Here is a 14,383-nt window from a genome sequence, read left to right as displayed (position 1 = left end):
TATTTGATTCATTGCTATTTGGTTAAAATGCAGATGTCTTTTCTACTAGATTTTAAATTCAATGAAGTCAAGAGACCATGTTGCTCTGCTCACTGTGATCTCTTCCTGGCACACAGACATCAATGAGTAAGTCTCATTGAACAAATGCCTGAATAAGAAGGTCAGAAATCCACATGGGCAGAGGTCAAGTATTAGCGATTTGGGAGAATGCAGTTGAATCCATAAATACAGACACATAATAGACATTTGGGAACATCTATTGATTGTTAAAAATATGCTCCTGAGCAATGGGAGGTAGGAAGGAGGGTTATTAGTTAGCAGAGTGAATACTATGCTATTTGTCCATCAGTCACCTTCCGTCAATCTTTGTTCATTCTGATGCCTACTCAACCAAACCACTTCACAATAATATAACCCAGGCATGTGGCTCTCTGATTATCTTGTTCTAGAGATGTGAGAGAAATGAGAGAGCAAAGTGCCTAGCTCAATTGCTTCTCTCTTACATCAGTTAGAACAAATCAATCAATACTATAAACTATATTTTGGGTATTTGAAAATGGAGTTACACTTTTGATTGACGTTTCTATGCTACGGTTGCTAGGCAGCAAAATTATGATTTTATTATCAGCTGCAATGTATTTGATTTATTTTCTTACCTTAGTGAAACAACAATCCCACCTCTGCATGATACAGAATAACTTAATTGTTGACTTCATGACAGAAACAGCAATGCTGGCGAAGAAAATTCGTGGACGGTTCTTGTGCTCTGAATAAAAGATGTAATCGGATGCAATCATTTCATTAATACACACATGGCTCTGTAATGGAAATGCTGGGGAGCAGATGGCCAGGAGTGGACTGAGATAAAATGAGATGGGTGTTTTCAGTTTAGCAACTAACTACTTAGCCTGTGTGGATTACATTAAGTACTTACAGACCACATGAACACATTTCAGAATGAAATTCTGGCTTTGTGTCCAGTAGCAACTATTGCTACCGTGAGGAAAAAGCCCACTTCGCTGGGTTTGTTAAAAGCTATCACGCTCAGAAGTTAATAGTGTACATTATTGCAGTAGGGTTCGAATGTGACTGCCTATTGGAGTCAGAATAAGCTAAATACAAATGCATAGATGTCACTTCCGGGGATGCTGATTTAATTGGTCTGGAGGATAGCTTGGGTACAACTGGGTTTTAAAACACCCTGGTGACCTTAAGATGAAGCAAATATAAGAATCATTGCATTTGTGTAATTCCCGTATTTTCACATGTTAGACCCTTTATAGTTCAATAAATGAAGCAAGTACTTTTGTGGTATACCATTTGGAAAGGCTTAGATATCCCTCGCTCCCAAATAGCCGTTCGCTTCTTAAAGCATAGCATTTGAACAGCTACCTCAAAACGTTCATTTCTTTGGATGAAGGCTTTGCAACTTAAATAAGGCTAATTCCTCTGAGAGGGATAATACATTAAGTGGTTATCAGTTATTAACACTCCGTGTGTGTTCCCTTATTGGATTACTTCCCTTTGTGGTGGTAAGGGGTGGGAGTGGATGAAGTGTGGTGAAGGAAGACTCGGGGATCAACAGGACATGGAATCAAGGTGAGTCCCAAACATGGGGTATTAGTCCAGTCTATAATAAGGATCAGTTTGATGATGAGTTTATACCGAGAGTCTCGACCTTGCTAATGCTGCGACCCTTTAATACAACTCTCCATGTTGTGGTGACCCCAACCAGAGACTTATTTTGCTGCTACTTCATAAGTATAATGTTGCTGCTATGGATCGTAATGTAAATATCTGTTATGCAGAATATCTGATAAGTAATCCCCTTAAAGGGGTCACAATGCACAGGTTGCCAACCGCTGGATTAGACTAAACATGGGCTGAGTGGCAAGTGGCCTGTCGCTAGTCTGACTCATCCGCAGAAACAAGAGGCCCTCCACAGCAGTCTTTGCTGCTGGTGCTTAGGAGAGAGCAGAAAGCTGGTTGGTTGTCAAAAGCAACCTCTGATCTAAACAACGCTGAGTCTCCGGAATCCTGATGAAGCAGATGTTGGCTGAACTTCTGGAAGTCAAGAAGCAGGCAGCCAGTAGAGTCCACATGGGGCTTAAACTTAACTCCTCTTAGAGATGCTTCCTCTACGGACTCCTCCCTACCCCACCTTATCACACGGGAAGCTCCAATAAAGCAGCAGGAAGAACTCAACTCTCAGGTCTGACTTTCAGCATCACAGTCTGGTGTAAAAGAGGCAGAGGCACGGGGGCTGGAGAGATGGCTCAGGGTTAAGAGCATCGCCTGCTCTTCCAAAGGTCCTGAGTTCAATTCCCAGCAACCACATGGTGGCTCACAACCATCTGGAATGAGGTCCGGTGCCCTCTTCTGGCCTGCAGGCATACATACAGACAGAATATTGTATACATAGTAAATAAATAAATTTATTAAAAAAAATTAAAAAAAATAAACAGAGGCAGGTGCATATGACAACCAAAAAATATTCTCCCAGTCAGACCATTTCCCAAGGGCAGGCCCTACCCACATGCATTTCCCCTGTAATTTCCTCATCTCTTTTATACAGACTGGAAACCCAGCAGGAAGCCTGGCTATAGCCTGTGTGGCTGGGGCTCTGGGTGGACAGTGACAAAGAGATCGTGGAGAGGCAGGGACCCAGACGCCAGGATGGCTCTTTGGCACTGTCGCTGAATAACTTCTGAATAGCTTCAACTTAAAAGAAATCTCTTCCTGCGGGTCTAATGAGCCTCCCTGGGAAGCTCCCAATGTGAATGGGAATCACGACTTGACATAAACGGAAAGATTATGTGTCAGCAGGACTGATTTGATTCTTAATGGAGTGTTAGTTTATTTGCTGTGATTTCACACTTCTTCCTTGGCCACAATGCCATATTGCGTTAATCCCTGAGACATTACTGCACAAGGCATATTTATTTTATATACAAGGTGAATGAGAAATGGGAAATTTGTACTTTTTTTTAACGTACATTCTCTTTATTCAAAGGACTAGCAGGAGGAAGATGGTAGATTTGACCATCAGTTAGAAACATGATTTCTTGAGGCTAAGTCACAGTTTGGAATTTGGGCTCATGGATGGTGACAGATTCTGGCCATATTTAGGGCTGTTTATGATCAGTGGGTTGTACAGCTTTATTCCCCTTTGAGACAGTAAATTTTGTACATCTCTCAAGGCAAGTGTTTCCCTAAAAATCTGGGCTGAGATTTAAACATATGGAAGAAACACAAAAGATAAAAAGGGAGACGTCACTTTGCACCAATGAGTAAATTCCATTCGCCATTTATGTGCTTTTAAGTCTCCTAAGACAAGTTAGTTTTATCCCTTCAGAAGGCAATTTGATGTTCTCACTGGTGAACAGATGCATGCAGGCCACTGGGGGAAGTGAATCTCAGTGAACTCTGCTCGTGAATGAAATGTGAAAGACTGTAACCCTGAGACCAATCCCACACAGAATAGAGTCTTCCCCATCACACGGATCCTGGGAGGCTGCAGATGTTTGTGCTTCCCAGGAGAGATGCATGCAGGGCTCTGATCAGCTTTCCAAGGCCACCTTGCTGATGCTGCTGATGCTGCAGCCTAAGCTTTGCTGCTGCAGCAGTCCTGGGTTAGTTTAGCAAGTGCCAGGACCACAGCGAGGAGGCAAAGAATGGTGAAGACAACAGCAGGGACCAATAGTTAGCAAGAAAGCTTTCTCCCCGAGGAATCCAGGCCACCCCTAATGGATCCCCTTTTCCTCTCTGTCTTAAATACAATTACATCATAGAGGAGAAGTGAGATGACCTCCAATCAGGGAGCATGTAGCCCTCCCAGGTCACAAGAGCTAATTGGCCTGAGTGTCTTCACCATACTCCTCCAACAAATGTTTGATTTCCACAGTGATAAAGACCACGAGGAATACATGCCCTCTGTTCTCCCAATAGCAAATGTTCTAGTAAAGCAGAAGTCAAAAGAACAACATTCATTTTTACGAGTATGGAGTTTAGTGAAATTTCAGTTACCAGATATTTGAAGCTGCATTATTCACAAGTTCATGCAGAACCTGTGGTTGAAGGAAATGAGGTTTCAAGTACATATAAAGATGAGCGCACATCCAGACATGCCCACATAGTAATATTTATCATTGTTAGTAACTCTGCATTCCATTCCTGGGTCATAATTCTACACCCTACCACACCCTTTGCTAGTCTTTGCAGCTTTTTCCTTCCAGCTGAGATAAAGCTTTTCCTGCTTGGTCAATGGGCATCGCCAGCTGCTAAGACGGGGATTCACAAAGAGAGCAAACCAGAAGTCATTGTGATTTACATAATTACAGGTACCTACGTCTCTATGATCCAAACCACTCTAAAGGTCAGGGTTTTCACCATTTTACATTATGTCAGTCTTCCCAAAGACTCTGAACACCATATTTGTCATTGTATGCTAAGAAACTATGTGCCATTAATCATGATCTCTATTCCTTAAGGATTTATGGTCCAGGAATAGGGCCAAAGCCAGGAGATCCACCTTCACTATAACATGTACAGTCCCTGTGAACTTTCACTTACCAAGTCACAGATAGGTCTGTTTTCAGATCTGTGAAGAATGGGGAGAGGTTTCCTGACTTCCGGGTTTCATTCCCATACTAGCAAGCATGGAATGTAAATGTTATCCAAATTTTAGGTGACAAGAGTTTGACCCTTACTTCCACAGACTTTAATTTAGCAATCTGGTATGGCAGTTTGGTATCTGTATTCTTAACCTACCCAGGCAGCCTACTGGACACTAAGATTAATTCTATGTGTCCTATATTTGATTACCATCTGAGGCCCTTGCTTTAGTCTTATAGAATGATCTTCAAATTAGAATTAATGGGAGGAACTTTGCAGTTGACTTAAATAAGTAGCTACAATCAGAGAGGAATTGAGAAGTCAGAGTCCAGACAGATGAAATAATGCCCCGAGGAAACTCAGAGTTGTCCAGCTGTATATAAAACCTCTTTATATTTAATGCAGAACAATCAAGACAAATTATTCATTGAAAATGGTGTAGATTGGGCTCAAAAGAGGAAGGGAAACATAGATGTGCTTAACCACTTATGCATGATTCTGAAAATAAAAGTAGTTAAAAGTTGGATCTTTTCTGGATTTTGTAGTCCCAATCTTTGGAGTGACATTTGCATTTTATTTCTAAATATCTGTGCACCTCTTGCATATTCTCTTGACAGGCTTTTGATCTCTGAAAATAAGAAAGTTTGGAATTTAAAATAATGAAATTTAAATTGATGAATATTCTACAGTTATTTTTGTCCCGTGGAAGTTTTGCTGTCTATAATTTCAATTTCCTAATTTATTTTAATATAGTTTCACACAGAAATTAGGGTTTGTGCTTCTTCTGTCTATTGCAGTGCAGTAAACAACTAAAATTTTGACAAATAAAATAAAAACACTTGTTTTTAAAATATGGTAAGAATAAGTTTTGTAGCTTTAAAAACAAAGTAATTAATATATCATAGGCTCTACGGAGAAGTGTTTTGAGTGTTTATCTACCAATGGTACATGTGTGTCTTCCATGTGTCATATTGAAACATATTTAAAAATAATAAACTGCTGATTAACAATTCCGTCATAGCCTAGTGATTGAAATTTGCGTTATACTCACTATCTATAAAGGTTTGGCAAGACCTAAGCACAGAAGACGACTTTGAATTATGTAGCTTATTAGGGGGCATTTAAAGGTTGTTAATGAGATTGCCCTTGGTACTTTCTCATTCATTTTCTCTCTCTGATTCTTTACTCCAAAAACGTCTGCCATAGATGAGATACAGGGACTCAAGGGAGCAAAGAGAATGTGCATCATGTTTGAGATGAGGGAATCACCATCCATCTGTTAGCCAACTGGAAAAAAAAATTTCTTTCTATTTCTATTCTCGTGCATATTTTTTCTGCCAGGAGGGTGAAGCCGCCCCTGCCTTAACGGTAGCATTCCCTTTATACCCTACATATTTCTCCATCTCTGGTGGACTCCTTCACTGCTGTCCATGAAGATCGGCTTCCCTGGACTAAGAGTGTCAGCCCCAAGAGACAACCTTGGTGCAGTCATACCACTGATGCTCAAGCTTGGGTTCCGTCTGTAAGCAGTATGCATGCAGAATGGGACGTGGGGGACTCCAGGCTCTGCTCTGCATCTTTCCTCCCAGTCTCAGGGCCACCCGGTACCCAACTGACTCAATTGTTCTAGAGTCAAAGCACTTCCTAGTGTAACTTATATAATACACATATGTGTGTGTGTGCTCCCTGTGGGTAATTACGGCTGCATTATATTCCTAAGACCAGCTAGCAACCCCTTCCCAGTCAGATCTTTGAAAGGACGACACGTCCTCACTCACTGTGCTTTGGGTATTTATGTGAAACACCCCCAACTTTGATGTCTCCTAAAACTGACCCTTAGCTAATTGGCAGCCTGCCGTGATTATTTCAATTTTCCTGGGACCAATTAAGTGGGCGCTGTAGAGGGAAGTGACAACAAAATGTAAATTTAAAAAAACCGATTCTAGAATCTGTTCATTGAGGGAGGGAGAAAAGCAAAGGCTCAATAAGGAGGGAGTGTTGGGGGGGGGGCGGTGCGGGTGAGATTGTGAGCTGCTGTTTCGCTAGATGAATACTGGGTTCTTAAAATTCAGGCTGGACCGTGCTAACCTGAAAAGTACCCCTTGCTCCCATCAGTTACGTGCAACTGAAAACGCAGCCTCCTAATCTGTGCAGGGAGAAATGGGAACTCATCGTGGCCAGCCCACTGACTCGCTGCTAGGCACCTGTTTGGTTGGCAAATACTTTGTACCCAGACCTTCATGCTCAGAACACCTCCACACCTGCAGTTAGGCGTCAGCCAGCAGGTAGTCTCAGCAGATCTTCCTCACTCCTGATCAACTCACCGAAGCCAGGACCCTCTGCAGCACTCCCGCCGGAGGCTGTCCTCTCCCGGTAAGGGCTAAGAAGAGCCCTTCCCCCAACCAGCACCAGGATCTGGAAAAGGAATCTCAGTGGTGCTTCGGAAGGCCCAAAGCTAAAGGTGAGGGACAGGCGGGGACAGGCTAAGCTACCTACCTACTCGGTTCCCTCCTCACTCACTTACGAGTCTGCTCCTCTAGCGGGAGGCCGGCGGCCAGGTGAGGTTACCTGGGAGCCCCAGAAGCCCCGAGGGGCGCTGCAGTCCTTGACGTCCCCAGCCCCGGCGCAGCGGGGGACTCCACACCGGCTCCTCCTCCCCCACCCTCCCGCGGCGCGCGGCCGCGGCCCCTCGGGCTCCGACGCTCGGCGACAGCGGCACGCCGCGCTCTGCTCCCCTCCGCCGACCTGGCGTGACGCAGGCGGAGACTACTTAAGGGCGGATTAGAGGCGGTGGCCACGGATTCCCCAGCCCCGCAGCCAGCACTGCGCGCCGCAGCAGAGCGGTAGCGCCAGGTGCCCGCTCCAGTGACAGGCACCGGGGACCGTGCGCCGACCCTCCCTCAGACTGCAAGATCGCGGGGAAGGCGGCGCAGAGACCGGTCTCCCGCGGGCAGGAGCTCGGCCACCTGCACGCTGCCACCCAGCCCCGCCCCTCGCCGGAAGACTGCGGGAGTCCACCTGACCCCCGGACGGCAGCTAGGTGCTGGTCAGCTCCTCCGCACCGCGCCAAGAGCCCCATTGGTCCGGACGCGCTTAGATTGCTTTCCCCCTACTTACCCTTTTCAAGTGCAATAAAAGGGGGAGGGGCTCTTGGATTTTTTTTTTAAGAAAGATTTTTTTGTTTGCTTCATTAATTGGGGGGCAATTCGCTCCCGGTCAGGAGGTGCGGCCCGGGGAGGGGCCAGGACCAGGAACGTGCCCGGTACTGCCCAGTCTTTGTCTGCTGCCTCCGGATGCACAGCGATGGGGGAATGGACCATCTTGGAGAGGCTGCTGGAAGCCGCGGTGCAGCAGCACTCCACTATGATCGGGAGGTAAGGGCACCGAGCCAGCCGTCAGTGGGCCCGTCGGGCGGCCCTTGGGAATACCTTCTCCTATCTCTAAGGACCCCCAGACCCCTAGCCGGCCCCCTGCCTCCTCCTCCCCATCCTCTGTCCAAGTGCTAGTGTTGCCTGCATTAAGGGATTACCCAAAGCCCAGTGACGCCCCCCTCCTCCAGTTACTCCCAACCAGCTCCCCCATACTTTCTCTATACAGCACCACAGGGGGAAGGGGTTCAAGCTTCCGTCATCAGAAAAGGACTTGTGGACTCAGTCCTGGTACCCCTTCTCTCCAGAGTCAGGGCCAGTCTCCATCTGGTTCCCTAAATAGATTCTACAAGGAAGGCAGAATTGCATTTGGACAGAGAAGGGCAAGTGGGGAGATGGATTTGCTCATCACAGCAGATGCATCGTTCTTTAACAGATATTTATTAAGCTAGACTCTGTCCTCCGGTAAAACTTAATGCCAGAGAGACACACACAGAGCTGGCTTCTTTTGGTGGGTAGTTATATCTATATTATGTGTATATATACACATATGTATGTATATATATTTATTTATTCATATTTATATCTACCTGCAGCTATCTATTTATGTATATAGACATGTGAATTTTGCGTTCATAACTGTTTCTATGGGCAATTAGGTTTTTATATGTTGAGACTAGGATTACATACTCACCCCATGTGTAGACCCTCAAACACACATCCTCTGTAAAAGATTTTGCTTGCATTGGCCAGAGTAAAAATGTACTTAGAGTCTCTATACAGTCTTCATATAAAGCTGAGATAGACACATTACAAAAGAACCGTTAAAAGCGTATGAAATTCTGCAGAGGAGAGATCTTTGTAATATGAAGTATACCAGGCTTACCAGCCCCAAACAGAAAAGAGATAAAGTTGTTTTCCAGGCTCTCAGTTCAGTACCACTCAAGGGTGGACAGCTCCCTCGTCCAAGGACTGGTAAACATTGAAAAAGTAAAGATCAGGGACTTGCCATTAGTGACTTAGCCTATGAGAACCTCTCTCCCCCCTCCTTTTCCTCTGCTCAGGATCCTGTTGACTGTGGTGGTGATCTTCCGGATACTCATTGTGGCCATTGTGGGGGAGACGGTGTACGATGATGAGCAGACCATGTTTGTGTGCAACACCCTGCAGCCCGGCTGTAACCAGGCCTGCTATGACCGCGCCTTTCCCATCTCCCATATCCGTTACTGGGTCTTCCAGATCATAATGGTGTGCACCCCCAGTCTCTGCTTCATCACCTATTCCGTGCATCAGTCGGCCAAGCAGAGAGAACGCCGGTACTCCACTGTCTTCCTAGCCCTGGACAGAGACCCCACTGAGTCTATAGGGGGACCTGGAGGAACTGGGGTTGGGGGCAGTGGTGGGAGCAAGCGAGAAGATAAGAAGTTGCAAAATGCCATTGTGAACGGGGTGCTGCAGAACACAGAGAACACCAGCAAGGAGACAGAACCAGATTGCTTAGAGGTTAAAGAGTTGACTCCACACCCGTCAGGGCTGCGCACAGCAGCAAGGTCCAAGCTCCGAAGACAGGAAGGTATCTCCCGCTTCTACATCATCCAAGTGGTATTCCGAAATGCTCTGGAGATTGGGTTTCTGGTGGGCCAATACTTTCTATATGGCTTCAGTGTCCCAGGGTTGTATGAGTGTAACAGATACCCCTGCATCAAGGAGGTGGAATGTTATGTGTCTAGACCTACTGAGAAGACAGTCTTTCTGGTGTTCATGTTTGCTGTGAGCGGCATTTGTGTGGTGCTCAATCTGGCTGAACTTAACCATCTGGGATGGCGCAAGATCAAACTGGCTGTCCGGGGGGCCCAGGCCAAGAGAAAGTCAGTCTATGAGATACGTAACAAAGACCTGCCTCGAGTCAGTGTTCCCAATTTTGGCAGGACTCAGTCCAGTGATTCTGCCTATGTGTGAAAAAGGCAGGTTTGGCGAAGGCCTGCTGAGTGGCTAGGAGCCCCAAGGCAGATGATGGCTCAAGGGGAGCAGACCTGCCCTCACTTCTGTGATGCTCACTGTCAAGGTCTAAGATGCAGATATGGAGAGGTCTTCATCAGCACAGAGGAAAGGTAGAACTGCCATCACATGTCATACCATCGATCAGTTCTACAGAGACTATTGGGAAGCGGGACAAGATGACTGAGCTGGACTTCCTTGGGCCTTTCTCTTTAATGGCCCTTCCTGCTCCAGACGATAGTGGACTGGCGCAGCTGCCAAGTAAGACTTAGCTCTGCTGAGCTCTGTATTCTGGTGAATGGCATGAGTCAAATACTCATTGATATAAAATTTGTGACCCATCTCAGCACATCCCTTTATCCTGGGCTGCAGGAAAAAAAACGATCCCTGAAGATCTTTCTTCCTCATCAGCATGCCCCTTTCTCTCAAACCCAGGATAGCATGCCAGCTTTTCTGCTTCCTTGATCTGGCCTTATATTAGCCCTAACACAGTTCATCTGCAAGCTAGAGGGAATTACATGGGGTGCTTTTTGGATACTGGCCAGGGCAGAGGTTTGCAGTCGAGCCCCATATGACTGGCCCTTAGTCATTATGAAAACCTTAGGAATGTCTCAATATTTCCAGTTTTTTAAACTCAAATTGCACTGGTGCTGTTTATTAGGGTTGGGGGATGGGAGGGAGGGACTATCAACCCCACTTCTGTGAGATGGTCATTTCACTCTTGAGCATGTGTTTATGAGCCTTGGGATATTTCTGCCTTCTAGGTTATGGACTGTGGATAGTGTTAACAATGCGGTTTCTGTTGAAATGGAGGGTACCTACTCAAGCCACAGAATTTCTAACTGACAGATCTCACTCATTTTTTCTTACCTAATTTTGCTGTGCTACACAGCTGCACATCATTTTGCCATGGTTTGAACTTACCTGTGTGCTCACACCAGAGACCTTAATCAGCCCTTGTCAATCCCAACTTCTTACATCATCAGTTGTTTTTTTTTTTTGAAACACACACACACAATCACTGGCTTAACAAACCTGGAAGTAAACATTATTGGCTAATATGTGTTTATGAATACTTATTTGAGACATATACCAAAGGTTCAAAAAAACCTGTTGTTTGGACTGAGACAATTTTCCTCTGTTGCTCTTATTTATTTAAGTGCCATATTCCACCCTTCACACCCACTGTGTATTTAGCTGAAGCACTAGGCAAGAGTAGTATTCAGATAATATGTTTCTATGGAAGCCCTCTGTTTCCTTTGAATTATTATTATTATTATTACTACTACTACTACTATTATTATGGGTTTTTTGATTTAGATATGGATGTGGTATGTTATACAACTGAGGATTTGTTTAAAATAAAGTTCTTGCCTTTTTTGTAAACTGGGAAGAGCCTGCATTTTTCTATTTTGATCAGAGTTCTCTTTGTTGAAAAAAATGTTCAAAATGTTACAATGGAGGGACATTTGGTACAGAAAGTGGACAATAGATGAAACACATCTGAGGGATGAATAACGAAGTCCAGTCCTCCTTGAGCAGAGAAAGGGAAGCTGACAACTTTTTAGGAATGTCTAAATGTGAATGGTGGCATGTTTAAGTGTTGTGTCCTAACTTCCTTTCTGACTTTAGCCTGCCAGTCTCTGTCTCTGTAAGTATATTTCTTGGATACAAATGTCAATGATACTGATCTGACCACAGTCTCTCTATTTAGGAGAGGATTTTCTTTTTCTCTTCTTCGCCGTGAATTGTCACAGTTGGCAGGTACACTGTTCAATCTCTGGCCCTTTTAGAACCTGGTGTCTAAACAGACATCAAAAGGCTTTCTCTAGACTAGCATTGTCTAGTAGGACTTCTGCCGTGATGGCATCTAGTCTTGAAACAGGCAGCTACATGGGACTACCGAGATCTTAAAATGTGTTTACTACACCTGGAGAACAGAATCTCCAATCCGAGTTAACATTGACAGACTTAAACAGCTAGGATGGTTAGCTGCTCTAGTATCATGCCACACTGTTCTAGACTTTTTAATGGGCCATTTCCCCTGAATCTTTAAATGGGGTTGGATCTTTTGTCTATACGTCATAAGACCTTTCTAACGGAATCATTTTATAGTTTCTCGTCTTTCCTGTGTGTGGCCCTGTTTCTGTAGACTGATGTTCTTCCTCTGTTCTTTATCTTTCTACATGTTCTAATCCTAATGAGCACTTGGTTTGAACAGCAGGAAACAGTGTAGAATTTCCCCGGGGTGGTTGTTTTTCCAACACAACGGTTACACCTTTTAACTGTGGCCACGTCAATGCCAGTTTTAGAATGAAAATGTGTCTATTTCAATCTATAGGTTTCCATCTGCAGGATAAATAAGCGGTTGAAGATGATTATCCCTGAGTAAAGAAACAGATTCTCCTCTGCCTTGTGTTTGGTAAGCTAAAAATGTTTCAAGACACCTCCCAGAGCTGAAGGAAGAGTGTCGCTTGAGCACTCTTAGCATATGCTTGGGTGTGAAAGAAATGGGGATCTGTGTGGAAAACAAGGTCTGTTGTATTTATGCCTCGATGGAGCATTAACAGAGGAGGGTTCCTGGTAGGCACACATCCCTCATCCGTGAAGCTCGTCTATTGCAGGTGTTTGGTGTTTCGAACCCCAAGTAAGGCAAGGGTTAGTAACACATGCTAACTCACGGAGAGAAAGCATGTAGATGCCCCACAGAATGTATCGCTTTTTATCTCATGAACACATTACATGGATGGGTTGATGGTTCACATAGCTGTGTGATGGATGTGACCTTAATCTTTATCTCAAGAAAGGATGCCACTGACACAGTCTTTTAAATTCCTGAGCTTTTTGGTTAGCTTTAAGTCCATGCACAAATATGTACGCATGTGTGTCTGTGCACGTGTGTGTGTGTGTGTGTGTGTGTGTGTGTACATTGGTGGAGCAGTGGAGTGAACTGGGTTTAAAAGTTTGGCAAGTAGCTTGGAGGGATTAAGTTACTTAGTCTTAGGGAAAAAAAACTGAAAGTACATAATTAGTCATTTGAAGGTCCTCAGAAGATATAGAAAAGGTCACAAATATGAGTGATAACAGTCCAAGCCTGTGACCTCTGGACACAGAAAAGGGCAGGTCCCAAAACACCACTCATAGCAGTGGGTTCCTTGGAAAGTAGTAACATCTTGGAGGACAGACTGGAGTAGCATCACTTAGGACACACTATTTGGGGTTATGTTACTTTATATTTTGTTAACAACTTCAATTTGACTATTTTAGTATGCCAGGGCCAAGATAAAGGATAACAGAGTGACACAGACAGCAGAAATTATTTTCTTACGGTTCTAGAGGTAAAAGCCCAAGCCAAGGTGTTGGTGGGTTGGTGTCCTCTTCGTGAAGGCTACAGTCTCACTGTGTATGTGAAATTCATTTGGATGTGCACACATCTCAAGTTCTCTGTGTTCAACATCCTCTCTTCTGAGGACACTGCTGGGTTGGCTTGGGCTTCGTTTTTAACTCACCTTTTCTCAGAGGTGTGTGAATGAGAGAGGGTCTCATCCCGTAGCCTAGATGGTCTTGATTTACCCCAAATCCTCGTGCGTTTTCTCACGTGTAGGGAGGGTGTAGCTCACCAGACCTGACTATGGTGATCTTCTACATTCATTACAATTAGAGGCCTTATCTCCAAATAAAGCAACATGATGATATGCTGGTGTCAGAGCTTCTACATGGTAATTTGGAAGGACACATTATTCATAATTAGTTTTATTTATTTATTCGTTCATTTTTTATATAACAATCCCAGTTACCCCACCCTCTTCTCCTGCTCCCCCTCTCCTCCTTATCTCATCTACTCCTTAGAGAGGGTAAGGCCTAAATGAAACCACTTTTGAGAATAAGGACAAAGTAGGTAATTGAATGGAACATCAGGACAATGGGGATATATCAGACTGCCCCGGGGCAACCAAGTTTCCTGGAGCAGAGCCAGGAAACCTGAAGAAACAAGGATAATACCACTAAATTTAGTCCTTGAGGTCTATGAAAAATGCAACTTCTCGAGTGGAAAGATCAAATGTTCAGTCAATAGTAATGGAGAAAAATGTGTGAATCCCTTTGCTTCATTCCATGCTGACTGGTGCTATAAGCTAAGAATCGCTATCGTTCATTCTTCCACTCTTAGGGATAAAACCTGGTGAGCCTGAAACATTAACACAAGGTCATAAGACTCAGTTACATAGAGGAGGGAAAGGGAAGGGTGGAGCTCTCATGACAGACAACGCTAAATGCATCTGGGGTTCAAGACAAGAAGCTACAGATGGATGACTGACAGGAATTCTCAAGGTCTTTAGAGTAGCCATGGTCCCAAGTTGGGATTTCCATGGAACACAGGGGTCTGGGCAGGAAACAGCCTGGAG

At 44.5% G+C, this 14,383-nt stretch overlaps 1 protein-coding gene across 2 annotated transcripts; it reads left to right on the top strand.

Moving 5' to 3' along the window:
• Positions 1-6,636: 6,636 nt before the first annotated feature.
• Positions 6,637-11,370, top strand: Gjd2 (gap junction protein delta 2). Of its 2 annotated transcripts, XM_075961735.1 has the most exons (3): positions 6,637-7,075; positions 7,835-7,988; positions 9,047-11,370. In XM_075961735.1, exons 2-3 carry the CDS (start codon positions 7,918-7,920, stop codon positions 9,939-9,941), a joined length of 966 nt encoding a protein of 321 aa, XP_075817850.1. In that variant the 5' UTR covers positions 6,637-7,075; positions 7,835-7,917; the 3' UTR covers positions 9,942-11,370. The 2 variants fall into 2 exon arrangements, with proteins under 2 accessions (XP_075817850.1, XP_075817849.1); XM_075961734.1 differs by lacking the exon at positions 6,637-7,075 and having other exon boundaries at positions 7,329-7,988; positions 9,047-11,368.
• The last annotated feature ends 3,013 nt before the right edge of the window (positions 11,371-14,383 follow it).

This window comes from Microtus pennsylvanicus, chromosome 2, assembly GCF_037038515.1.
Source record: "Microtus pennsylvanicus isolate mMicPen1 chromosome 2, mMicPen1.hap1, whole genome shotgun sequence".
Classification (NCBI taxonomy): Eukaryota; Metazoa; Chordata; class Mammalia; order Rodentia; family Cricetidae; genus Microtus; species Microtus pennsylvanicus.
The sequence above is the reverse complement of the archived record's forward strand: the minus strand, read 5'-3'. Positions and strand labels throughout refer to the sequence as shown.

What these genes read in the sequence shown, in the direction of transcription:
- Gjd2 (XM_075961735.1), top strand. Translation starts at nt 7,918, where the DNA reads ATGGGGGAATGGACCATCTTGGAGAGGCTGCTGGAAGCCGCGGTGCAG. An exon ending in CACTCCACTATGATCGGGAG is followed by an intron (nt 7,989 to 9,046) that starts GTAAGGGCACCG and finishes TCCTCTGCTCAG; the next exon opens with GATCCTGTTGACTGTGGTGG.